This window comes from Copadichromis virginalis, linkage group LG20 (assembly GCF_057382275.1).
Source record: "Copadichromis virginalis isolate Kocher_CV1m ecotype Utaka linkage group LG20, C_Virginalis_male_GT1.1, whole genome shotgun sequence".
NCBI lineage: Eukaryota > Metazoa > Chordata > Actinopteri > Cichliformes > Cichlidae > Copadichromis > Copadichromis virginalis.
Window position 1 is genome coordinate 6,002,615 of NC_140637.1, and position 24,251 is coordinate 6,026,865.

The window sequence follows — 24,251 nt, forward strand, 5'->3', positions numbered from 1 at the left end:
TGAAAATGGGGCTAAGTTTAATTGCTGCTGCGTAGTTTATTGCAGAACAATGGGTTCTATAGGAAGATGTTAGTAGGGTTCCCCAAAAATTGATTCTGTTCATCTAGACGTAGCGTTTTCAGTTAGTAGTGTTGTTGTCTTGTCAGAAAAACAACCATGTTTTTAGCTTTGTAAGTTTTTTTTTCTTTTTTAAAGGTGTTTAAATACACTATGAGGACAAAAGTATTGGGTCGCATGTCTCACTCTTTGAATTCATGTGTATAAAACCAAGCATCTATAGCCATGTGTTCAAGCTTAGCAAACATTTGTAAAATAATTGGTAGGTTTGAAGAGCTCAATTTGAATTTGAGCGTTGTATTGTAATAGAATGCCACATTTTTAAAGAGTCATTTCCTGGAAATTTTTCCCACCTAGATATTCCAACATTAACTGTAAGAGGTATTTTTGAAAAGTGGAAGTATTTAGAAACCACAGCCACCCACGAAGTGGCAGACCATATAAAGTTACACACCGGGGTTGCTGAGACTTGAGGCACATGGTCCCTAAAAGCTGGCAACGCTCTGCTGACTCAGTAAGTGCAGAACTCCAAAACTCCTCTCGCACTAACATAACACCAGGCGCTTCTTGATATGGGTTTCATGGCCAAGCATCTCCTGTAGGTGTAGTTTATCAGGAAGATATCAAGTTAAAAATCACATGGGGAGGATAGTATAACTGGACAGAACGGCAAGATCCTGAAAAGTAACTGATAAATAAAGCAGTCAGACAACTGTAGTAGAAAAGAAAGTTTAAAAATGTGAACAAAATTAAGTACAAATACTTACAGTTTACCCTTTAATATTACTTACTATACCGCAAAACAGAAAAAAAAATCTAAACATGGTTCTCTTGTCCCTGGTGAATAAGCAGATCTATTTCAAATCAATCAGACTAAAGAGCTGCTGAGCAACAGTGCCTGTATACAGGATTTTTAAAAAATGTATTTAATGTTGTCTTACTGTATTATGAACGGAGTCGACAGTTCCGGCTGGACGTAAACTCTCTCGCGCGTGCGCAAAGAATGCAAAGACTTCGCGCGCGTTGTGGGGATCAACTGAAAAACTTAAAATAAGAAGCAACCTGTCATGTCCTCTTTTTGTGCCAAATTTGACAGCACAGTAAGTAGAGCTGTGTATATAATATTATCTCCCTAAGGTATGTAGTAATCCCGGGCTAGCTGATGGTTATGGTCTGAAATTATTGTTGGCTCGGAGAAAGTTTAGCTTCTATTAGCATCAAAGTTAAGCTAGCTAACTTCAATAAAGCCTGATGAGGTCATAAAGGTTAGCAGCATATCTCATGACATAGCTCAGATTGCATGTACTGCAATACATTTATATAAAGCATCTCATGTAGGCTCATGTGAAGATAACAGATAACTTAGTGTTTAGCTTTTTGATGGCAAATTAATTAAACTTCTGAAAATTACATGTCAATACATAATTTATATAAAGTGAGGCCTTTTAAGATAGGCCTATGATTGGTAGGTTTATGTCTGCTGTTTTTGTTTACAGTCAATTTAAAGAGGCTAAAACCTTTTCTCACAAGGATGGCACCTGCACAGAACACGCAGGTGGGAATGCATACACTTTCTCCCTTTGTAAATATTCCTATCACTTAATTAATCAATATTCAGGCCTAATGGTGAAAAGTAAATTGTATACTTCAACCTTTTAGTTGGAGCACATAATCAGTGAGGCGGTAAAGTCCGGAGATGTCCGAGCACTGGATGTGTTCTTGCAGAGGGAGATTTATGAAGAGACTCCCATGAAATGCTCTCAACAGTTTCTCAGCAAATTGGATAAACTTATCTGCAGGGTGAGATAAAACTCAAAACACCCAGTTACACAATATGATGCTGCGTTATCAGTGGAATTAATGAAACCATATTTATGTTCCATAGGGTTTGGCTCAAAAAGACCCCAAATTGGCCAGTCTGGGATTTGCCAGTCTTTACAAGTGTGGAAAACACCTAATACTACCTGGTGGTGACCAAGGACTTTTGGGGTTAATAGCACAGGGTCTAATAAAAAAGATGAGTACACACGTAATAATACATAAAGGTACATACTATGTGGGTTCTGTAAACTTATGTAGTCTGATTGAACCCTTTTTTGTGCAGATGGTGGAGTGGTTTGAAAAATGCAGACAACTGTGGATTCAGTGTGGGCTGCAGTGGGATGAGAACTTAATAAACCTCTCTGAAGACTTTTTAAATGCTTTAACGGTGAGCTAACTTCTAATAAGAAACACACTTTGTAAAGTCAACTGTTTCAGTATTCTTAATTTGGTTTGTTTTTACTTTCTCTATGTTAAAGGTGGTTCATCAGGCATGCGAAGAGGGTATGGATTTACATATCTCTATGTACTGTAGATAATGACATCTTTTTATACTGTTTAAAAAAGTGAATGGGGACATATTTAAGTGTAAGATGGATAAGAGTTTCTAACTTAAAAGAGGTTTCTAATAAGTTTACAGCAATTTAATGATGACTCCGTATACAAGAAGAAAGTATTGACTTTGTCTGCTATACCATGTTTTATTTTATTTTTGCAGGGACATACAAAATCACTGAGTCCTTTCTGTATCCTATTGGCCAGTTGGCTGTTGACCCTAGAATCTACGTCCTGATCCAGAAAGAGGTGTACAATAGTTTATCTAATTTTTTTAGAGTAACACTGAACCTGAAAGACCTCTGTTTGGTACAGTTGATTAACTGCCTAATAATGTTTTAACAGGCAATTCGGAAATTCAACTTAATTCTGGATAAAATCCCAGTGGAACTTAAAAAAGACACGAAGATCCTAATGTCACAAGAGGCCTCTGATATCATGTATGTCACTGTAGTTTTCTTAAATGATTATTAACATTAAATGTAATACAATTGGAAACATGAATGATCACAATCAAGAATGAATTACCACATTTACTAATTATTAAGAAGTAGATTGCTCATTTGATTACAGGATCAAACTGGCTGATCATATAATGGATGTTGGTGGTAAGCTTTCTTTATACATTTCTCTTTACCCAGAATTACTATTAAAAATAAAATATGTAAAACACTGTTTCTGTTTCCCCCTCAGACTATGACTTTCAGTCATCCTTGATGGAGGCATTGTGCAGAATGGCCACAACTGACCAGAGGAAGGAACTTGCATATAAATGGTTCAGAATGAGCCTTGTGGCCAGTGCATTTGCCAAAATACGTGATTCTGAATTTGAGACGGTAACATTAGTCTGTTTTGGTTTATTTTATATTTGCTTTTGATTTTTGATGTACTGGTGCTGTTGCTGATGTTGTTTATGCTGAAAGGCTGCATAAAATTGAATGCAAGTGTGTGTGATTTCAGGCTTGTCGTACATTTCTAAACATGGTGAATGGGATGCAGGGAGACAAGAGAAGGTACATACATAACAGAGCTCAGTGCTATACAACACATGTGGTTTCATTTGTAACTTTCATTCTAAACCTGAGTTAATATGAATTTTCATATGTTTGTCTATTTCTCTAAGAATATTGCATTTTACAAATTCTTTCGCCAAGCTCTTTTAATAAAAATCTCTAATTACATTCTGTATTTGGGCCATATTGACTGGAAAGATTTACTGAAAGTTCTGATGACACAATTCTTTGTGCACTGTAGGGTGTATTCCTACCCTTGTTTGGAAGCTTATCTGGACAGCAGTGAGGTCAGTATCAACAGGGATTCTGTTCTAAAATGTGAAAAACAAAACTGAATTTGAAACAACTCAGTTATTAATTGTCTGAACACACATAAGGTATCTCTCACCACACAGTCCTAGTCTGTTTAATCTAATAACAGCTTATGTCCAAATTCATGCTGTATTGTTAATACTATAAGTTGCTGTTATAATAAGGTTGTGGTTATGTTGTCAGTTGCTGATGCCCTCGGATGAGAAACTTGAGGAATTCTGGATTGACTTCAACCTCGGCAGCCACAGCATCTCTTTTTACTTCTCCTTGGCTGATGAAGAGGTACAGATACCTCAAATCAGTAATATACACACATATACAATATACATAGTAATATACACATTAAAAAATCTCAACTTTTGCTTAGCACAGTCAACATCTGCTTAACAAACTTTGGTTTACCCTCAAAGGATAGCCACTGGGAAACTATATGTCTCAATGAGCATGAAGTCCAAAGCTACACTGTAAAAGGTAATGTATACACAAAGGCCAATGCATATGTGCCTGCTCGCATTCACTGAATTTTTATTTGCATGCGACTTTGCCATTTCGTATAAGTATTTTCTCTAATAAAAAATTTCTTAATGTCCAGAGGAGGGTAAGAGGCAGGTCTTGCAGATCAAGCTGTCAGAGGTGGTCATTGTTGGTGCAGCTGAAGGATCCACTCTTACGATCCATTTCAGCTCCTCGCTGGACATCCTGCAGGCTGTGCAAAATGTCTATGGACACAGCAAAAATAAAGTAGAGTCTATCTGTCTTTACTGAATTTTCTTGCTACACCACAATAGATACATGACAAGTAAATTCTAAGGTATACATTAATGTTAAAAAGACTTTCACAACAAGTGGAAAAGTCTATATTTTCCACTGATAGAATGGGGCTCCAAACAGAAGCTAAACTGTGGTCATGATGAATTTAAGTATTTGGATTAAGACTTTCTTCTTCCGTCAGGGCTCATCTGTAGTGAAAGCTACAGCTAGATCTTTAATGGAGAACAACACTCAGGTAAACATTGGTTTGTCAACGTAATGCTCTTATTGTACTTCTGTAATAATTAGTTGTCATCTCAGATTCCAGTGTTTATTAAACTGTCAATATTTGAGCTGGAGTTGGGTTTAAATGGTAAATTGACTGGTTCCTATAGCGCTTTTGTCCTCTGATTCTCAAAGCGCTTTATGCTTCAGTGCTTTCTGTATCTTCTCCAAGGACATTTGGTAGTGTAATATATTGAAATGTATAATATTTATTATTAATTTAAATCAAAATTATAATGGGTGCAAGCTTTTGTGTGTGGGGTTTTTTATTCATGTGGTTTTATTGTATCAGAAATCTTTTGTTAATGTCTAAAAAGATTTTTCATCCTGTATGTTCATCTTTTTTTAGGTTGTTCCAGAGAGCCAGGTGTCTCTTGGTGAAAGTGAAAAAAGTACTGTCAACTACGTTTTACCTGCTACAGCTGCACCAGCACAGGTAGAGATTTAAATTTTAAATTACAGACAGTTTAGACTAGACAGGAAAATGGAGTGGGAGCAGGGGCATACCATGATTGATATCAACATAAAGTTAAGTCAGTGAAGGCAGTGTTTTAGCTTACTTTACAGAAGTGTGCATATTTTTCCTGGTATTTCTGGGTATGAACAAAATTCTGCTTTATAAATTAAACCCCACTGAAAACGGTTAAAATACTAGCTGCTTCTAGAGATATGCAGGAAAATCCCTGTAATGTGTATAATATTATTTAATGTAGCAATGCAACACATACAGCACATGCAACTACCTGCAAAATAAGAAGGAAAGCAGAAAAAGATCAGTTCAGAGAAAACGAATGAGTCAAAACACAAGTTGGAAGTTAACGAAGATTGATACAACAAACAATTCCTCAGCTAAAGTCAGTATTTGCAAATATTTATCCATTTATTAATATAAATGTTAACAGCTACACTCTAACATCTTTTTTAAGGCTGGCATCAGTTATATAATGAAAGTGTAAGACAACTCTTGGTTGTGATACTTCAATAGAAAGGCACACCTGAAACTTAACAGCAGAGGGAGCACACAAGCCACCAAATAAATATTGAGCAGTATTTTCCTCACCATGGATTAAACACTAAATTCCTCTTAAACACAGAAGTTATTCTGTAAAGACTTCTGTGTTATTATTGATGTGAAATAAAATCTACAAAACAGACCATCATAAAGATTTATAGACATCTGATTTTCCCTCCAGGTGGTCACCCCAGCCAAGATGAAGATTTCTGAGGCCACTGCCTTTTTTAGCAGCGGCGGAGCTGGAAGTGTGCATCGTTCCTTCTCTCTTGCATCAAGTAGGTGACAGTACAAAGTGTGAAGAACTGCAGCCACACCAATTCCAGCAATTGTACTAAGTTACAGGCTTTATTTTATTGGTGAGAGAAATAAATGGGCTACATCACAAGAATAAACATAATCACAAAAACAACTAAATATACAAGTTGTGAAAGAAGACAAAAAGAACACCCTATACAAGTAATTTTTGCTTTTTTTTAATAGACTGTATTATAACTCTTTAGAGTATGGATAGAGTAAACATGTAAAGATACTAGAGCTGAATCAGATTCCTCATGTCCTTTGGGGTTAGTTTAGTTCGTATGTAAATACTAAGTAGTTATTATGTGTCCAGTTGTTTCATTTGTGCTCAGTTGTATCATTCTCAACCACTGAATAAATCCTGAATGAGTATGATATTTTTTGTCCTCCTTTTTAGACACTCCAGCCAATGGCATTGGAACAGAAAAGTCACCTCTTGAAGTGGTTAGTTCACATATCACCACTGTTAAGAACTGCAGTCATAGCAGCTACTCTTTAATGTATTCAGTATTAAGTTTTAGTTATACTCTGATTATATTGCTTTATACTGTAAGTCCTTGCATACCGCACAAATAGTGTAAAGTAAATGTTCATGTTTTTGTAATGTGTACTGTTTAGCCAAGTTAGGAGTAGTTATACACCAGGTCCAGGAAATTCAGTTATTCAGTTACTATCGATGTGATGCATCTCTACAGAGCACAGCCTCTAAACCGGCCATCGAGAATAAAGGTGACAAATACAAAAAGGTACAGTCTATCTATAAATGATTTAATTTTTTAATTTTTTTTTTTACTACTGTTGCTACTTTTGCATGATCTTTTTAACCTTTTTGATTAAAGGAGACCATAATATGATCCAGCTGTGTAAAAAGGGGTTTTGCTTTTCACGTTTCTTAATAATTCGATGTTTTAACTACCTAGACTTATCTAGACCTCCTCTGGTCACCTAACCATTGAATTTCCATCAGGGTACTGGTTTGTTCTTTTTTTTGTTTGTTTGGTTAATGCTCATAGCCTGATGTAAAGACATAATTTCCACACAGTCAGAATAAAGTGATGTAAAAATCGTTGCTGTTGGGTTCTTAACAATGCAGTCAGTGCAGCAATTATAAGCAACAGAGGATTTAGTATGAGGCACAAAGTAAATAACTGTGTTCTGCTAAATATGAAATATCATACAGTTTCATTTGCTGTCATTTGCAGAGCATACCACTGAAAGATGCTGTGAACATGGTTCTGGCTGAACAAGGAGGAGAAAAATCCAGAGGTATGATATAAATATATTTTCATTGTTTTTTGCTTAACTCAGAAATAAACTGTATTATCTTTGTTACATACAGCTTTATTTGTTTAAAGACTCAACCCATTACTGGCCTTTTCACTTGCAGAGGAGAATTTTGTGCCTGACACCCAACCCCAAACTGGGAGTAACATGCAAGTATCATGAAGAACCTCCAGTCTGTTTGCATAGCTGCATAGCCAGTGTTCTGATTGATATCTGTATGTAATGGGTCTATCTGAGTATATTTATGTTTTTATTTAAATTACAGGGCTTCTAATTGGCACAAATTTTCAGTTTCAAAAATGCTGATGATGCCAACACAGAAAACGAGTTCCCTGCCAAGATCTGGTAAACTAAGGCGGCAAAAAATATCTTCAGTATTGCTAAAATTATGAAACTGTCATTGTACATTACAGCTAGTAAAATATACAAAAAACAAGCTAGTTAAATGTTAATGCCATTAACAATTATCAGGGTTTTGATTACAGTTATTTTCCTCTCTTTAGAACCTTGTTCAGCTATGCTGCGTCCTCAGGAGCGCTCCTTATCATCGAAGTGGTCAGTTTCAGCCTCGAGCTCAGTCTGCCAAAAGCAACTGCATATCCAGCTCAGCGAGCGACTGCAGCAGGTCCTTAAGGAGAGGAACAAAGACTCTCCACCTCCTGAAGCATCTGATATCAGAAGGGACTCGAATGAAACAAATGCAGAAGACCAGTATGTTTCCTCATTATGTACTTCCAAGCCGCAACATGCCCAGAGCAATGGCCGTGCAAAAAGGAAGAGCAAGGGCCAGACGTCACTGGAGACTAGTGCTGTTCTCCAGACCTCCACAACTAAAACTCTAAAGGAGAAAAAAACACTCAAATCTGAAACTGAAAGTAAGAGGGCTCAATTAGACAAAGAAAAGGTATGACTTCTGTGAAGTTTATGCAGCTTAATGTCAAGTCCAAAATTCTTGTTAAGAATTAAGGTTTTTTTTGTTTCTTTGGTTTTTTTATTCCTTCAAATTTCTGCTCTCAGAGAGACTCAGAGGCTGCAGGCAGCATGGTGAAGCTCATCTCTAGCCGCTATAAGGATAATGGCCAATCTAAAGAAAAACACACTTCTGAAAAGCTCACTCAGAACTGGTTTCCTTCTCTTGTCAACAGGTATGAACATTTAGGGCTGTAATTTTTCCATTTTAAATTTCCACTTCAATAATGTCATTAATGGAGTTGTTTTTGTAGTAGAACAATCTTCAATATGAGCTGGTTATCAACTGGAAAAGTAAGTGATCAATATTTGAATTATGTCTAGGATTAATTTGAGTAATTTTTAAAATATAGTTTTTAAAAAAAACATTGAAAGCACTTTTCTGTATTTATTTTACTAAAGATAATTTATTGATTCATTTGATGTATTTTAGAGAGAAACATCCAGAAACCCAATTACATCCTACAGCAGAACCAAAACAAACTCTGTGAGGCGGAGGTAATCTAAGTCGATTAAAACATTTCAAAGATATTTGAAGATAGATTTGTCTTTCAGTGAATGTAATAGTTTTTTCCCCTGTTGTATAGAGATGACGTTTTTGCATTCAGGACCAATACACCCCTCAGTTCTGAGGTAAGTGTTACTAATGTGAGTCAGTTTTATGTATTGACATGTATCAGCATGAGAACTTAGAAAATTCAGGATTAAAGTTAACAGTCTTGTTTCACTTATTTCATTTTAGAAGGAGAACATAAACACCTGTGACATACAGAGCAAGTAGGCCCCATTGAGAATGTTCTGTGACTTTTATTTGTCTTAAATATTAATATTTTGTTACAAATCTTTCTTAAATCTATACTTCCCATATTGTTTGACAGTGGCATCCACTCCTCGGTACTCCTCAGCACAACCAAGAAAGAGCAGCCTGTGGCGAAAGTAGGCATTCATTGTATGTTTGTGGAAACATTTTCTTCATGCTTGTGTACTCATGTCTGTCCTCTGCTGTATTCTGTGTTACAGAAGAAGGGGCATGTAAAAAAGCACCTGTTTAGTGACACAGACACAGAAAATGCCACAACAGATCTCAGCTGGCTGAGAGAGTCAGCCACAAAGTCCAAGCCCAAGGTTATCAAATACTCCAGGCAGGCGCCCATCAAACCTAGACCTGTCCCACACCATGCTTCTGGTAGGCCATTAAAGTTACATTCAGACTCAAAGTCTGAAAATTGTTGCATCACGACTGTATGCCAATAAAATTATTTGAAAACATCAGTAATTGCATACAGGTTTTGTTTAATTACAGTTGAATCTCCAGATTTAGTCCCAACCTTTCCAAGAGCTGGATTGGGTAATAACAAACCAACTCAGGTAAGGAATGATTAATGTTTTTGTAAATTGTGTGCTACAAGCTGCACTATTTTAAGTAACCACAGTGTGTCACTGTTGTATCAGAAAAACGGGCGCATGAAAAGGGACCTTGGTCAGCCAAAGGAGAGAGTAAAGCTAGCAGCAGCACCTAGCAGACAACATGCAGCTACTAAGAGGCCCAAGAGAGTTGCAGCCGCCTCTACCAGAAGCTACAAAGAGCCAGATACTGATGACAGTCAGCCAGAAGAACCTGAGGATCCTCCTGCTACCAAGGCAGGAGACAGACTTCTTTTTCTTAAGCATTGTTACTGCTTTTTGTTTTTGTTTTTTTAAACGGTTAACAGGTACCACTTTGCTTTTTTAAGTAATCCTATTGGCAACAGTGTCAAGAGTAAACAAAAGATGAAGCAGACATGTTTATTAAATCATTTTGTAAATATATATAGTGTAAAAAGGCAAACTTCATCCTGCCTCCACACATTATATTGAATATCAAAATGCCTTTTTTCATGGACTTTCATGGCCGTCCTTTCAATACTCTAAAGGTATACAATTTTAAGCTCAGGTGTAGAAAATATATTGCTCAGTCACAGTGTTAATAAACTACTCACTAAACCATAGTGAGTTTTAAAAATACACATTTCATCTGGTGAAAAGACAAAAAAACAAACTTTCAAGCCAGTGCAACAATAATAATGTATATTTTGTACCTTTCTTTTCTTTATAAATAGTACTCATTCTCTGCGAAAACCGTGGAAGTTCATGCAACTCAAAAAAAGAAGAAAAAGACTGACAGCACCCAGCAAATGGAAAACAATATAAACCCATGCGCAAAGAAGCCAGCCACTTCCAAGGTCATTTGTGTTTAATGTCATCTTTACTAAGTGGTTATGTGAGAAATGGCTGGAGCAATATCATATTTATTTTTCTTCTGAATTTCAACAGAAATATTTTATAGACCAGCAGAGGAAGCATGAGAAAACCTCTGAGCGAGCAGCTGCTACCTACAGGAGAAAACGCAACAACAACCAGTCAGATTTTAAAAAACCTTCTGTACTTAAGGTAGGACATCAGTTCTGCACAGAAATGTTCTTATTACTTGTTGTCTTCAACTCACAGCTTTATATCTTTGCAGATACTAAGTGTTTATACACTTATATGTTATAGATGGGTAATTCAGAATTTACACAGCACATGTATCACGAACAAGTGGTAAATTTAAATGAAAAACGATGACATCCATGGGCTAACAGCTTCTCAGTTACAAGGTAGAACTTCCCTAAACCATGCCCTGCTTTACCCCTTTGACTCAACAGGGGAAAGCAATTTATAAAGACGTTAAACTATCAGCTGAGACCAGAAACTCACTAGAAAAACCCCAGATTTTTTTTTTTATCAGACCTGGCAGCTATGTTTATCATATTTATACAGTCTTTGATCTGAATATATTTCAGTAGTTTATTATTTAACGTCAAAAGGAGAAATTTAATTTTTTTTGGCTGTATTTAGCTGAGAATATGCTGTGGTCTTAAATCTTCACCTGCAGATTGTGTTTCTGAATGGATTTCACAGTATAATATGTTGTCATAAATAACATACTTTGTTCTCCAGCAGAGGCCTGAAAATGTTCCTCAAGAAACTTCAAAATTGAAAAAGACAAATGCCCAAGAACAGATGAGTTCATTGAAGGATTCCTGGGTTACTTGCCAGACCTCTTTCTGTCCATCCCCTCCTCTCATGGAAAAGATGAGATGTAAGATACAATAAAAAACGACTCTCTAGCGTCAGAGTTAGATAAGAGCCATTTGATCCCTCTGACAGCTGCTAATGTCTATTTAATGTTTAATGTTTGATCAAATGGTTTGTTAATTCCATCACAGTGGTGACATGTATCATGACCCCAATTCCCCCCTGACAACCTTAGACACTGTCAATAAAAACAGAATGCAGTGATTTGTAAATCATATTAACCCATATTTTGTTCACAATAGAACACAGAAAATAACATATTAAATGTTTAAACGGAGATATTTTACTATTTCATGAAAAATAATAGCTCATTTTGGATTTGATGGAAGCAATAAAAGGCTGGTAAACTAAGTGTGCTTAAAATGAAACCACTGGAGAAAGATTATGCACTTAATTAGATTGATTGGCACAGGTTAGTAACGTGATTTGGGGGTAAAAAGTGCATTTCTCAGAAGTAAAGATGACAGGTTCACCTGAAATTCATTTCAAAATGAACTTGAATTTTTTCTTAAAATGATACATTTTTCACTTCTTTCTATTCTGAATTAAATATGGGTTTATGGTAAAATGGTAAATGGCCTGTATTTATATAGCGCTTTACTAGTCCCTAAGGACCCCAAAGCGCTTTACATATCCAGTCATCCACCCATTCACACACACATTCACACACTGGTGATGGCAAGCTACATTGTAGCCACAGCCACAAATGATTTGAAAAGTTTATGAACTTTTCAAATCATTGGATTATGTTGTTATTTTTCACTGCATCGCAATTTTTTCAGAATTCAGGTTGTACTTAATAGTCATTTTAACATTGAAAAAAAAAAGTTTTCCTTTAGTGACACATATTTTTTCTTCAGCAGAAGAGTGGATGGTAATCTTTGATTTTCATTATTGTGTAGAAACATTGACTCTCAAAAGGTGAGATCGTCAGAAATGCTAACTTAACGTATTACTCCGAGTCATAATGATGAGTCTCGTTATCTTTCTTAACATTTATATTTGTAAAAAATTATACTCTTCACACAAAACCCCCTTTTTGTAACGCTGGTTCTTTATCAGCTGTTAGATATTTGTATAAACCCCTGTGAAACAATTTGGTGCCGGCAATGTGTGTTTCCATGGCAGTGAAACCTTTTCACTCTAAACACTTTATGTAAAGCATTGCATAAAGAAACCTTTTGCTCTCCAACCTCTATGTAGAGGAACTTGTGTATATTGACCTTCTACTCTTTGTCCAACTTCTGAAGCCAGCTGTTTGAACATCTGTGCTTATTTTGGATCCCCGCAGCTGCTGATAGGTCAGTCCCAACCTTGGATTTGACCTGCTCCCCTCTTCTCACCCCGCGGGGATCCCCGCTGCCTGCCTCCCCTAAGCCTTCTTGCCAAGACACCCCCTCGCCAGTCCTGCTGCTACCCAAACCTAAAGTCAGAAGTAAAGAAATGTGCAAGTCTTCTTTCTACACTGCAGAAAAGAATCATGGCTCATCCAAGACTCATTCTAAGCAGTCTGTCCCTTCTCTCACTTCACTTGGAGGACAAATCCCTGCACCTCCAACTGAACTTAGTGCAGCAAAGGTACATCACCTTTCTGACATATTATGGCACTGTGGTAAGGTATCTGTCAAGGGTTAAAACAGAAAGAAAGTGTTTTAGGGTAGAAAAATACTTGTTTCACATTCACCCTAAAAAACGGCACAGTGCAAAATATATGAGTATGGGTTTTTTCTAATTTGTTGAGTTGAAAGCATATTTTTTTTATTTCTGAACATTGCTTCAGCAAATAGTGGAGTATTCCAGTGTGGGTGGTGTTCTGTTATTAAAGAAAATAAATAACAAAGTAAGATGGAAAGGGTAGTCACACCTAACTCAGCAAAAAGGCCAGAAGGGAAAGAGTGAGGAGGCCTTATTGATTTAATTTTGTCTTTGCTCCTCTTTGTATAAAGTTAGTCCAGTATACTGCACATCTGTAGCGATCTGCCGTGGGCTGAGTTGTTAAATTCATCTGGACTCACCATAAAGATGTTTATACACTCATTTTGGCATCTTTGTCAGGTCTTTAAGCTATTCATGCACTAACTCTGCATAGATGTTATTGATGTCAGTCAACAGTCTTGTGAGAATCAGTAGCACAACTTGAATCGTAGTGTGAGTTATTATTTCACTGAAGTAAAAACGTAGGCCACTGACTTAAGCATGACTTAAGCTGAAATTCCCAGACTGTCCGAGAAAAATGTGGATAGGGATGACTGAAAATATAACTCCCTCCCCTTAGAAACCTTATTTTGAACCTTGTCCTTTATAAGCAACTGGAAAGTTTGATTTGCAAACTGCTAAATTCTACTCCAGACAGTTATTTTCTCTAACATGAGATGGCTACGGCTAAACGAAGCCATTCTTATGAGTTAGCCATGTGAGGAATTCCTAATAAATAGATCTTTTAATTATGGGGAAATGCACATGATGATTGAAATGACCTACTTAATGCCGTACAGAGCAGATAATGGCTTTGCAGCACTTAATCTGTGCTTCTTCATGCATTGTGTGAAATGTCTTTTTCATTTATTGTCACTTATCTATGGCAGACATGATCATTAGCTAACCACAAAACGAGTTACCATATTTTTTTTTTTTGACATTATTTCTCATCACTTTCTGCCGCCTTCAATCTTCTATTTGTTTCCAGATTAGTACAATCGAACAGCATCTTTCTTCAGCACCTCATTCTCCTTTGTCCACTCGACCCCTGCTGACATCCACACTCCTTGAGCTGGACAAACCACCCTTGCCTTCTCCTGCTCAGTCACCATTTCCAAATGACACAATTAGCCATGGCCACTGCTGTAGTTTGAGTAATGTGTCTTCAGTATCCCAGATTTCACTAAGCTCATCATCTATTAACTCATCAGTACTCACCAGCAAAGTTAAGGACGGTCCCACTGTTGCCCTGGCTCTATCTGTTAAAGCAGAGGTATTGGCTCTTTACTGATTTTTGGTTTCTTTTTTTGATTAATGTAACTTTACAGCTGAAGAACAAAAAAAACTTTAAGAACACTAAATCACTCAAACTAACTAACTCATTACTGTCCTCCTGATAGATGACGCCACTGTCAGACCAAGACTCAAAACTCGCACAGTCTCATGTTTCAGGTAAAATAAACGTTTAACTTGTTTTTTGGGGGGGGTTTGCCATAAATTTCCTGGTTGCTACAGTTTAATTCCACCGTTAGGTCCACTCTGCACCAAATTAAAGTTGCGCTTCATTATAAAATGGCATCCTATCTAATTGTCACATCTGATTTTTGAAACAGGGCCCAGCCGCAAGCGCCACATTTCCTTGTCTAGTGATTCAGAGGACGAGGAGACAGAAGAGAGTATGAGAAGCAAGATGAGAGGGAATCACTCTCCTCATTTGAAGCCACGGAAATTATTCAAGTCGTGTAAGACATATTCAGAGTCTCTTACATAGATAAGCACAGGAAAACCTTAACTACACATGCCTTAATCAGACAAGCTAATATGTGTTTCAACTTTGGCACAGGAAGTTTCTTCATGTGTTTTTTTTTTTTAGATCAGGATTTTACTACATCCAAATCTAATCTAAGGTGATCTATCTGAATGTATTTTTTGGAACTATTTTGTTAAATTGACGTTGTTAAATTATATGTGATGTAAAAGAGATACACAGGAAGTCAAAATATTCCTTGCAGCACAGTCAAAACATCTTTTTTTTTTATAACTATATGATTTAGGATGTAGTGAGGATATTTAAGATATCAGTGGCATCTTTAAAAGATCTGGTAAAAAAAAACTATGAAACATTCTTGAATCAGAATTTGACTCTAATGTTGTCCTTTCTAATATGTTAATGTTCCTGTTTGTTACCTACAGTTGAGGTGCCTGCTGTGAATGAGCTGAGCCAGGTGAAGTCTTCCTCTGGTCATTGGGAGGGTGAAGTAACAGATGGAGACGTGGACATTGATGAAGGTTTAGATTTGCCAGAAATTGCTGTAAACCCAAGAAACATGTGTCAGCAGTTGAGCTCGGAGCTCAAGAAGAAGTTCCAGGTTGGAAATGTGTCCAGACATACAACATAGTTAGAGAATAGTGCTGCACACTACATTGCATCTGTGCTGTGTTCACAATTTAAAGGAACACTTAATGTTGTGAGAAATCTAGTATGTGGTAAACATGTATTTGAGACAGCAGTGTGTACTGCTGTTGAATGATTACTTACAAAACTGCTACATAACCATATATGTTCATGTTCAGAAACGTTACAGCATGATGGAGCTTTACAACAAGCAGTCTTTGAAGACCGTCCAGCAACACGTCTCTTCCATTAATATGCAAATTACCAAATGCAGGTCAGTTAGTTTGTCAGTGTGTAAATGAACTATAAGTCTGATCTTTTCGGTTAATATGCAACATTTGTTATCGCCAACCTTTAATTAATTTGATGGCCGATAGCACACTAACAGAGAAGTCCTGAAAGGCAAGTGAGAATCTATAGTGATCATTTTATTTTAACCTAAATTATTTTCTCTTGTGTGTTCATAACTGGAGAATATGAAAAAGAAAGATTTGGCAGAATAATCTATTCAAAAAAAAATGTGTATCTGGGCTTCTTCACACAGGGGTCCTTAGCAAATGTGAAATCTAGTTAGAAGTCAGTTTGCTGTGTTAATAAATCCTTTTTATGTTTTATTGGCTACAACCCTACAGTGGTCTTTCATGAGTGTGATAGGACACTGTAATCTTTGTTTGTATTTCCTTGTAGATTTCTACTTTTCTGGTTAATTGTCTGTCCTCTCTACAGGACTCAGAGGCTTAAACAGATTCAGAAGGTCCTCCTGGAGGAGATACACAAATTGGAGCAGGATGACACTGTGCTGAAAAACATGGATAATGACCTCACTGTAGGTTATTCTGACTCTGTCTGCCACATAGAGAAAATGCAGAAAGCGATATTAAAAACAAAATATCCAGCCATACAATGTTCTGTTGAATAATACCTGCCGCCAGGATGATCTGTTGTAGATTTGACCAGTGCCAATGGTTTTTCCTTATACAGATGTACTGGAAAAAACAGATGACGGCTTTCCATTCTTACCAGAAGCAGGAAATCACAAGGTGAAATTAAAGCGTGTGTTTGTGTGTGTTTGAGTACTAAAAGAGTCTTATAATTCTGTTTTCCACACTCTGATCAATGGTGTCCTTTCAGGTTTAAAGAAGAATACACAGAATTATCAAATTTTTCTGTTGGAAGAAAGATTAAAACTTTTGATTTGAAAAAAGCTTTTTTCATTAAGCTTGAAATCATCAACTAAATACACGTCCTATACATCCTATTCTTCCTACTATCATTTAGCTGGGGTTATCGTAAGCATTCCCTCCATAGTTACACTGCTAGTAGCTGAAAATAAAAATAAAGCACCCCCATTTATCAACTTCCCCCATATGGTAATTAACACACATAATCTATACAGTCGTTTCAGATATGTCTGACTTCGTCACTCAGTGAGTATATGAGAAACCAATATCAGTATTATTCCTTTGATAAACATATATTTTATTAATTGCCATTTATGCCCTCTGTTTTAAAAAAATTCCATATGCAGTTTATTATGCTGCTAACTCCTCGAATCTGAGAAGGGATTGTATTAAATGGGTCCTTTAGCCACAATACTCTGCAGTCCATACTTGTGTCACTAATTTGTCGTTTGTTCTTTGTTATCTTGGTAGTTCCATCCTGAGTGACACGATAGCCACGAAAATATTTAAAAATGTGTAAAAGAAATCAGATATACAGCTCCATGGTTGTCTGTCTCCTTATTTCCAGAAATGTGCTCCTGAAGAGAGCGCTTCAGAGTAACACGTGCAACAGCTTGGAGTATGAGGAGAGAATATTCACATCTGAGGTGTGATCCTCATGCATAGACTTCACAGTATATCTAATATTTGCTTCATTGTGTTGCTTGAGTGCAGTCTGTAGCTGTAACTCAAAATTCAGCTTTGAATAATCAGTGTTTATGTGTTTTAATTTAGAAGAGGTCATCTGCCTGTCAAGCTGTCTATCAAATATGACTTTTGCTGAGTGGCCTTTGTGACATTTTGCTATCTCTTTTATTCTCCCCCTGTGTGTCCTGACTGTGTCATATTCTTTATTACCACTCCCAAAAACCCTGCTGCTGTTTGTGCTGTTTTCAGATGTGCACGATCAGAAAAGACATGAAGTCAGTTCAGGACAAATTCCTCAGTGAGATGGTGAGTATGAACAGGTGAAACTTCAGGAAACAGAGAAGAGCTGGGCTTGCATTGTGTGTCTTTAATGTTGTGTCCATCACTCTGTCAAAAGAACAATGGTTCTGTGAAAGCTTGTGCATAAGCACGTACCATTGAAAGAAAAGTATGACTCAGATGATGTTGTGTAAGATCTCAAATTAAGCGTCTTTCTCGAATGTTTCTTTGTGTCCTTTATAGCTGGAGGGAGAGCTCCAGAGAGTCAAGAAAGGACTGCATGCTTTGTTCTTCCCCTGATGAGGGAGCCGGGTTTGAGTTCAACACTGTCCCGGAACGCAATAAAGCAGGTTGTGTGTTTCGTGCTGTCCTAGGCAGTTCTGCTGTGCTCAGTCAAAGTATTTTCATGCAGTGTTTGTTTTTCTGGATTCTGCTTTGATTCCATGCAGATGTCTTTGGTTTATTCTAATGGTGCTTTGTTCCAGTGTTTGGGATTTGATTGGAAATGTTGTGTTCTGGTGTTATTGTAAGCTCTCCCATGCTATTCATTGACTTGACTCTATTTTTAACCCTAATTCTTGATTTATTCATTGAAGCTTGTTAAGTACTAGAAATGGTCAAGTAAACTTTCAAGATCTTAATTGTATTGATTGTTTTTTAATAACTCCTCTACCATATTGTTAAATGAAAATAAAGTTGTTTTAAAAATAAATGAGGCAGCACAGTTTAAAAAAAAGGCCTTGTATTTTGAAGACAAGTAAGTGCTTACAAAGGTATTTCTCTTTTCAGTGAAGACGTCGACGGTCCCATTCTGATTGACATACTGTATGTACAGTTAATATCAAATTCAACCCCCAATGCCACCTCCCCCACGCTGCACAGTCTTTACACAGTCTTGACACATTATTCATCAGTTAAGAAAAGGTGAAGCTGGTCACATGCACAACTTCTTCCCACTACACAGATTCACACAATCTTGTCAGGAGTCCATGAATTAGTACAAAAAAAAGAAAAAAAAACAATGACTGAATGACAAGATTGTTTTGTTTTTGTTTTTTTAATACTCTGCTCTTGTCCTGAGAGTCAGAGGCTCCACCAAAGTCTCTTCCACCTGCCAGTTTCCACGTTTGGCACTCAGCAGTCTCCAGGACACGCCAGTGCTAACATTACCATCATCATCTCTCCCATACCCGTGACTTCATACTGATAATATGATGGTCAAGGGTGGCGGAAGATTCTTTAAAAAAGGCGCGCCGAAGACAGAAAGGCTCCGGGCTCTTTGAACTGTCGCCACTGAGCAGCTTCTAGCAGCTTCAGGAAATGTCAAAGCTCAGCATTTCTTCACAGAAGAAACTCCACACTTTCACGGTCGGTGGAACCTGGAGAGACAAATAGAAAGAAAGGGAATAGAAATAAATGGTGAGAGCAAGAGGGTGCCTTTGTTACCAGATGCCCTTCTGTTATTACAGCCATTAATCAGTTCTGTGGCTCTATTTTTAGCACAGCCATTTACAGTGCTGAGAAGCCAGGCACCTACACTCCTACCTTCCCTCTAGGTCACTGTTACAACTCACGAGGTCTCGTGCTTTTCAAACATGATTAAGCCAAGGACACGGTGGCCTTTCATCATGCTTTGCTACCTGGTAGTGAGAACTCTCTGGAGGACAACCTCCCCCTCCCCATTATAGCACTCCCATCTATCTTTAGCTCCTGCATGCACCTCTGTATGCTCAAGGAGAGCTAAATTTAGACTGCTGCAGCTTAGAATAGAGCATCAACCCATGCATGCATGTTCTTCCAAACACAGGCAGGCGTTTCCAAATGCTGACCTCGTTAGATGTTTGCTTGAGGCATGCACTTCCATCTCGGTGCTCTTAAACTCGTTCAGCTCTTTCCGGATTGCAGCCTGTTGGGAAGAGGAAAAAAAATGCATCAGTGCATCAAGCAGCAAAGCAACAACAGGAAGAAAGAAATATATATATTTGTGTATAAAATCAGGCTAAAAAGTTTAAAGAGGACAGGGGATTTTGTGAGATAAGCTGATAACAGCAACTTGCAATGCTGGATAGCCTGAGTAATAGGTCAATGGGGAATTTGGGAAAAGATGTTGGGTATTTGTTTAATCCAACTGACTTACATAGTGAAATTGATTTTGGCGATAAGTCCTGAGTGAGTGGTGGCAATAAGACATAGAGATCAACGTGATGTGACTGCACTATCCAATACATACCTTGTCTGCTGCTGACAGACGAGTCCAGGGCTTGTCTGCTCTCCTGTCGTAGTCCTGAGCTTTAGCTACCTCCACATAGTCACTGAAGCGGATGAGGATCTTTCTGTCCCGCAGTTCATCTACCGTGGGCCGCTGGTTGAGCTGGAAGAGACAAGGTGCCAAACATTTGTCACCGTCTGTTGTTTACATTGAAGTAACCAGAGCATCAGAACAGTGTATTTAATAGAAACGGAGTCTCACCTTTCTGTTTAGCCGCTGTTTGATCTCCCTCCTCTCCTCTTGTTCTGTCTGGTCGTTTCTCTCTAAGAAAGTAAAAACAGCTCCTTTTAAAAATTCATAATTAAATTTTTAAAAAATGAAGAAAAAAGTGTACTCATGCGTTGTTTACTGCGCTGATTAATGCATGATGTATATGGCATGCCTCTCTGTGAGATACTTCGCTGTGAGTGAAATATTCGGGAGTAGTTTTGCGGTGTTTGAACTCACGTTTCAAAATGTTCCGACTCTCCAGCTCCTCCACATTCGGTCTCTGGCTCAGCCTCCTGCGGAGAAACACCAAAACCACGTTTTGAACCATCGTATCTTCAGATAACCTGTCCGGTCCTCTTTAAACGGGCTGCAGCTTCTTCGCTGTGCGCGTTCTCGAGAGGAATCCCCTATGTTTCCATCTCGCATCCAAACCGCGGCTGTGAGACTTCAGCGGAGGCGCTCCCCACATCTGGAACAATCAGCGAAGCTAATTCTCCTTTTTTGTTGTTGTTATTATTATTTTGAGAAGTCTGCTAATTATTTCTCGGGTACTGTGTGCTGCATCTCAGATGCGGTAGTATCTGCTGCACAACGCCGCAGCAGTGAAGGCTCTCCTCTCTACTACTCGCTACACGCGCTTTTCAACTGGGTCGTGATGAGCTGCTGGTGCGCGACTCCCCCCAGTCTCCCTGGTTACTGCATGCCGAATTAATGGAGGCGGGGCATAGCGGGCTCTCGCTAAAGGCATCCCCAGCCTCCTCCTGATGTGCGCTGGACTACTGCCACAGTCATCTCTCACCCTCTTTGTTGCACCAGTTGAATTCAGTTTTTCCTATTTTGTTTTTGTTTTTTAAATGAGGAAATATTGTTATAAAAAACATAATTTACTTTGTGATATAATACAATCTCTCAGTGGTGGTGCTCAAATGACTGAATTTAGGCTCCCACATGCTGACCCATCACCATCAAAGAGCCCAAAAGGTCTTCAAAGTTCAATATCTTTTGCTGCTGCTGATATTTATTATTTATACAAAGGGCTCAGCTTCAGACAGCGTGCGGCACACATCACAGTGCACCTCTACAGGTGGAAAGGACAGAGAGGGTAGAGCACAGCAGGGCTCTCTTTATCCTTTTGACCAAACCAATATTTGGACTCTTTATAGTTCTTGTTCTGTAACAGATCAAAGTTAAGTCACATAGAACGAGCTGAATGAGGTTTTGTATGTTTATCGCTGGATAGACGGGCACATAGCAGCCAATTAAATTGTTGTATTCTAAAAGTCTGTTAATACAATAGAAAACCACATCTGTGAGAGAGCTGTTTTCACCATCCATGCACAAACTATGCAGGTCTCTGTTGCACTGTGTAATGAGCATTAAGCGCAAACTCATTTTCTTGACATGCCTTTTAATTAAGGGACACAAAACTGGCAGAAAAAAAAGATAGCGGAAAAATCTGGTGTGTGATTTTTATTTTTTCAGATGCTCTCTGTGTTTTTACTCAACGCTGCATAGGATAATGAGTACATTCAAGCAACAAGTCTTTGTTAATTAACATGTGTGACCAGACACAGCGCGTGGAGTCGCATGAGGAATTATTCAATAGCTTGGCTCCCTTGGTGAGGTCTCCTCTGAGACGTGTGATTAGAAATGGAACAAAAAGCAGAAGGGTGTCTACAATGATTACAGCATTTTGTTCCATCAGAATATGAGGATCCCATCTTTATAAACATATACATGCACACATATGTATTTATTAAGCCTTACTTAATTTTTTTATGTATATTTGTGTGAATGCCAATATCTTAAAACCTCATTGTGGGGAAACAGCCCAACGTGCTGCTTTTCTTTGCCTCATGACTCTTCGATAAACAAAGACAAAGTGTTCCCACAGCTCCGAGGATATTACATTTTAAACACATGGAACAGGAATATCGCTTCCAATGCCCTAGTGGATGCCACCAGCCACACTATTATTGACCTGATCGCCTTGTTGCTTAGCAACGATACTTGGTATCCTTAAGACAATACAGTCTTCCTGCACAAATTCTGTCTTCTGCCTAGTAACACAGGGGAGGGGATTTCACTACTCCAGAAAGAGCCCTATGCGCTTTATGCAGAAGCTGTGGCTATTTTTAGAAACAGCCCCTTAATTATATTTTTTTGGTCTTTGTGGGTGAGTTGAATAAATAACACATTACTGTCAAGATTGGATGCTATTTTGGTGGGCAAATGAGATTTCCTTGTGAGATGTATGAATCACGAAAGCTACATTACCCCTCTGCTCTCAAGTGAGGAGATTTTATATTTTGGGGAACCCTGAATATCCACACTCTGACTCATAACTGTAACGCTACATCACCCACCGCTTTCTGAACGAGAAGAAGTAAGATGTTTAAAAGGGATCCCCCAGAATACTGCAATGACGCATAAACGCCCATCGGTTTAGGGATCTCCATTAGACACTTGAGTTGAGATGTTCGCAGGAAAATGAGTTAAAATAGAAAACCAAACTATGCCTGCCGGGGGAGGAATACAAAAAAAATCAAAACAATAGAAACGCCCACGTGTGGTTGATGGAGGCGCTCGATCTTTTGTTTCAGCTGCCAACTGCAACAAGGAGACGAAATTGGCCATTCCAAGCTTCCTTCATGTTTCAAGTACAGTAGCAAACCCCCCACCCCCTCCTGCTATTATTTCTGCTGCTATAACTCCCCGACATTTATGGAGAGGAGGGAGCGCATGGGGAGATGCATTATTGAACAGTGTCAGGAGCTAAGATTGGAAACAGCACAGTATGACTGCAGCACAAGTGCCAGGTGGTGCGATTCTAAAGATAGAAAGGTCATTTATCACTGACAGGATGGATGATCATTCAGCATGAGTACAGAGAGGTAGATTTTTTTTCTCTGCCGCTTAACTCATATGAATTGTATTGAACCCAGATCATTCTACAAACCTGGGCAGTGCAGAGGTTCACCCAAATAAGACTGCTTTGGGTATCCCCACTGATGCTCCTTTGATTTATGGTTGTCTAAATTCTTTACAAAATGAAATCAAGAAGGAGTAGTTCAGCAAAAGCCAGTGCTCTGTATATACGTCTTTATGTAACAACCGCTGTGCTACAAGTGGAACTTCTCTGTCTTGAAATATAGACCCTGAAGCGCTTATGTAAGCTACAGCCATGCTCCATCCTCACCTTTGAGTAGAGTGTTTTTGCTCGAGAATGCTTTAAACCTGTTTTCCTCTCCCCCAAATAATAATATATTTTCCTCCAGTAAATCTAAGAAAATGAGGAGGCGGGAGTATTATTAGTTCTCCCGCAGACAGACTGTAGATCTTGTTCTTTAGAAAGTGTGGTTGGCACTCTGCGCTTGGCTGGGAGTTATTGCATAGTGGGTTATGCAACACTGTGCCGTGCCCCTGTTTGATACGGCTGTGTTAAAGAGCCCCAGTCTTGTGACACGAGACCTCCGCTGTTAGTCTTTGAACATCAAGTTTCTCACTTACATTAGAAAAGAAAAGAAAAAAAAAATTAATGTCCTGGCAGCGCTTTTGTACAGAGACATTTCCTGGAAGAACTGTCTGTCTGTACCCGTTGTATTCCAGAAAGCTGAAGAGTGGCAAGTTTTTAAAGGCATCTAAGAATTTCTGGTACATTTTTTATTCTGCGGAATATATTAAATTGTTTTATTCAGTTTGGCCTTGTTTGAATAGATGTACTATTACCACAATGGGTAACTTCTAAGTTTAAAACTAAGAACATAACAAAACATTCCAAAACTAAGAACTGACCTTTAGTAAGAAAAAAAAAAGAACTACACATAAGCAATCTGAGCAGATTGTGCAAGATAAATCAAGTCTGTGCAAAAGACTCGGATAATCCAGTTAGAGCCATTGTTTATCTCACACCTCCACCTACTCTTAGCTGTTGTGTAACCCAGGCAATTAAGAATATACGTTTACCCTGGAAAGACACTGCCCAGATGTTTTTTGGGCTTACAGTGCATTGTTACATAATGAATTACATGGAGACTACACGACACTAATATGGAAC

The 24,251-nt window shown here is 38.1% G+C and overlaps 2 protein-coding genes across 7 annotated transcripts in view; one reads left to right on the plus strand and one right to left on the minus strand.

Moving 5' to 3' along the window:
• Positions 1–1,078: 1,078 nt before the first annotated feature.
• sycp2 (synaptonemal complex protein 2) lies at positions 1,079–18,451 on the plus strand. Of its 4 annotated transcripts, none has more exons than XM_085442743.1 (47): positions 1,079–1,157; positions 1,554–1,612; positions 1,717–1,857; positions 1,943–2,072; positions 2,160–2,266; positions 2,358–2,382; positions 2,597–2,682; positions 2,779–2,873; positions 3,007–3,041; positions 3,127–3,269; positions 3,394–3,446; positions 3,688–3,733; positions 3,942–4,040; positions 4,169–4,229; positions 4,351–4,499; positions 4,711–4,764; positions 5,143–5,229; positions 5,987–6,083; positions 6,503–6,549; positions 6,801–6,851; positions 7,308–7,371; positions 7,493–7,538; positions 7,655–7,734; positions 7,893–8,293; positions 8,407–8,534; positions 8,613–8,652; positions 8,792–8,856; positions 8,946–8,991; positions 9,101–9,135; positions 9,237–9,294; positions 9,379–9,544; positions 9,662–9,726; positions 9,811–9,999; positions 10,458–10,580; positions 10,672–10,788; positions 11,338–11,479; positions 12,767–13,053; positions 14,162–14,446; positions 14,574–14,625; positions 14,787–14,915; positions 15,367–15,542; positions 15,748–15,842; positions 16,295–16,394; positions 16,550–16,608; positions 17,318–17,396; positions 17,686–17,742; positions 17,959–18,451. In XM_085442743.1, the coding sequence occupies exons 2-47, from the start codon at positions 1,589–1,591 to the stop codon at positions 18,013–18,015; spliced, it is 4,671 nt and encodes a 1,556-aa protein (XP_085298869.1). In that variant the 5' UTR covers positions 1,079–1,157; positions 1,554–1,588; the 3' UTR covers positions 18,016–18,451. The 4 variants fall into 4 exon arrangements, with proteins under 4 accessions (XP_085298869.1, XP_085298870.1, XP_085298871.1 ...); XM_085442744.1 differs by having other exon boundaries at positions 11,341–11,479; XM_085442745.1 differs by having other exon boundaries at positions 9,382–9,544.
• phactr3a (phosphatase and actin regulator 3a) overlaps positions 18,130–24,251 on the minus strand; it is a 34,911-nt gene continuing 28,789 nt past the window's right edge. For all 3 annotated transcript variants that reach the window (XM_085442749.1, XM_085442748.1, XM_085442747.1), the window contains exons 8-12: positions 20,432–20,487; positions 20,186–20,247; positions 19,946–20,086; positions 19,545–19,621; positions 18,130–19,094 (exon numbers count right to left, since the gene is read on the minus strand). In XM_085442749.1, coding sequence (XP_085298875.1) covers positions 19,079–19,094; positions 19,545–19,621; positions 19,946–20,086; positions 20,186–20,247; positions 20,432–20,487 — 352 coding nt within the window. In that variant the 3' untranslated portion in view covers positions 18,130–19,078. The remainder of the gene's footprint in view (positions 19,095–19,544; positions 19,622–19,945; positions 20,087–20,185; positions 20,248–20,431; positions 20,488–24,251) is intronic.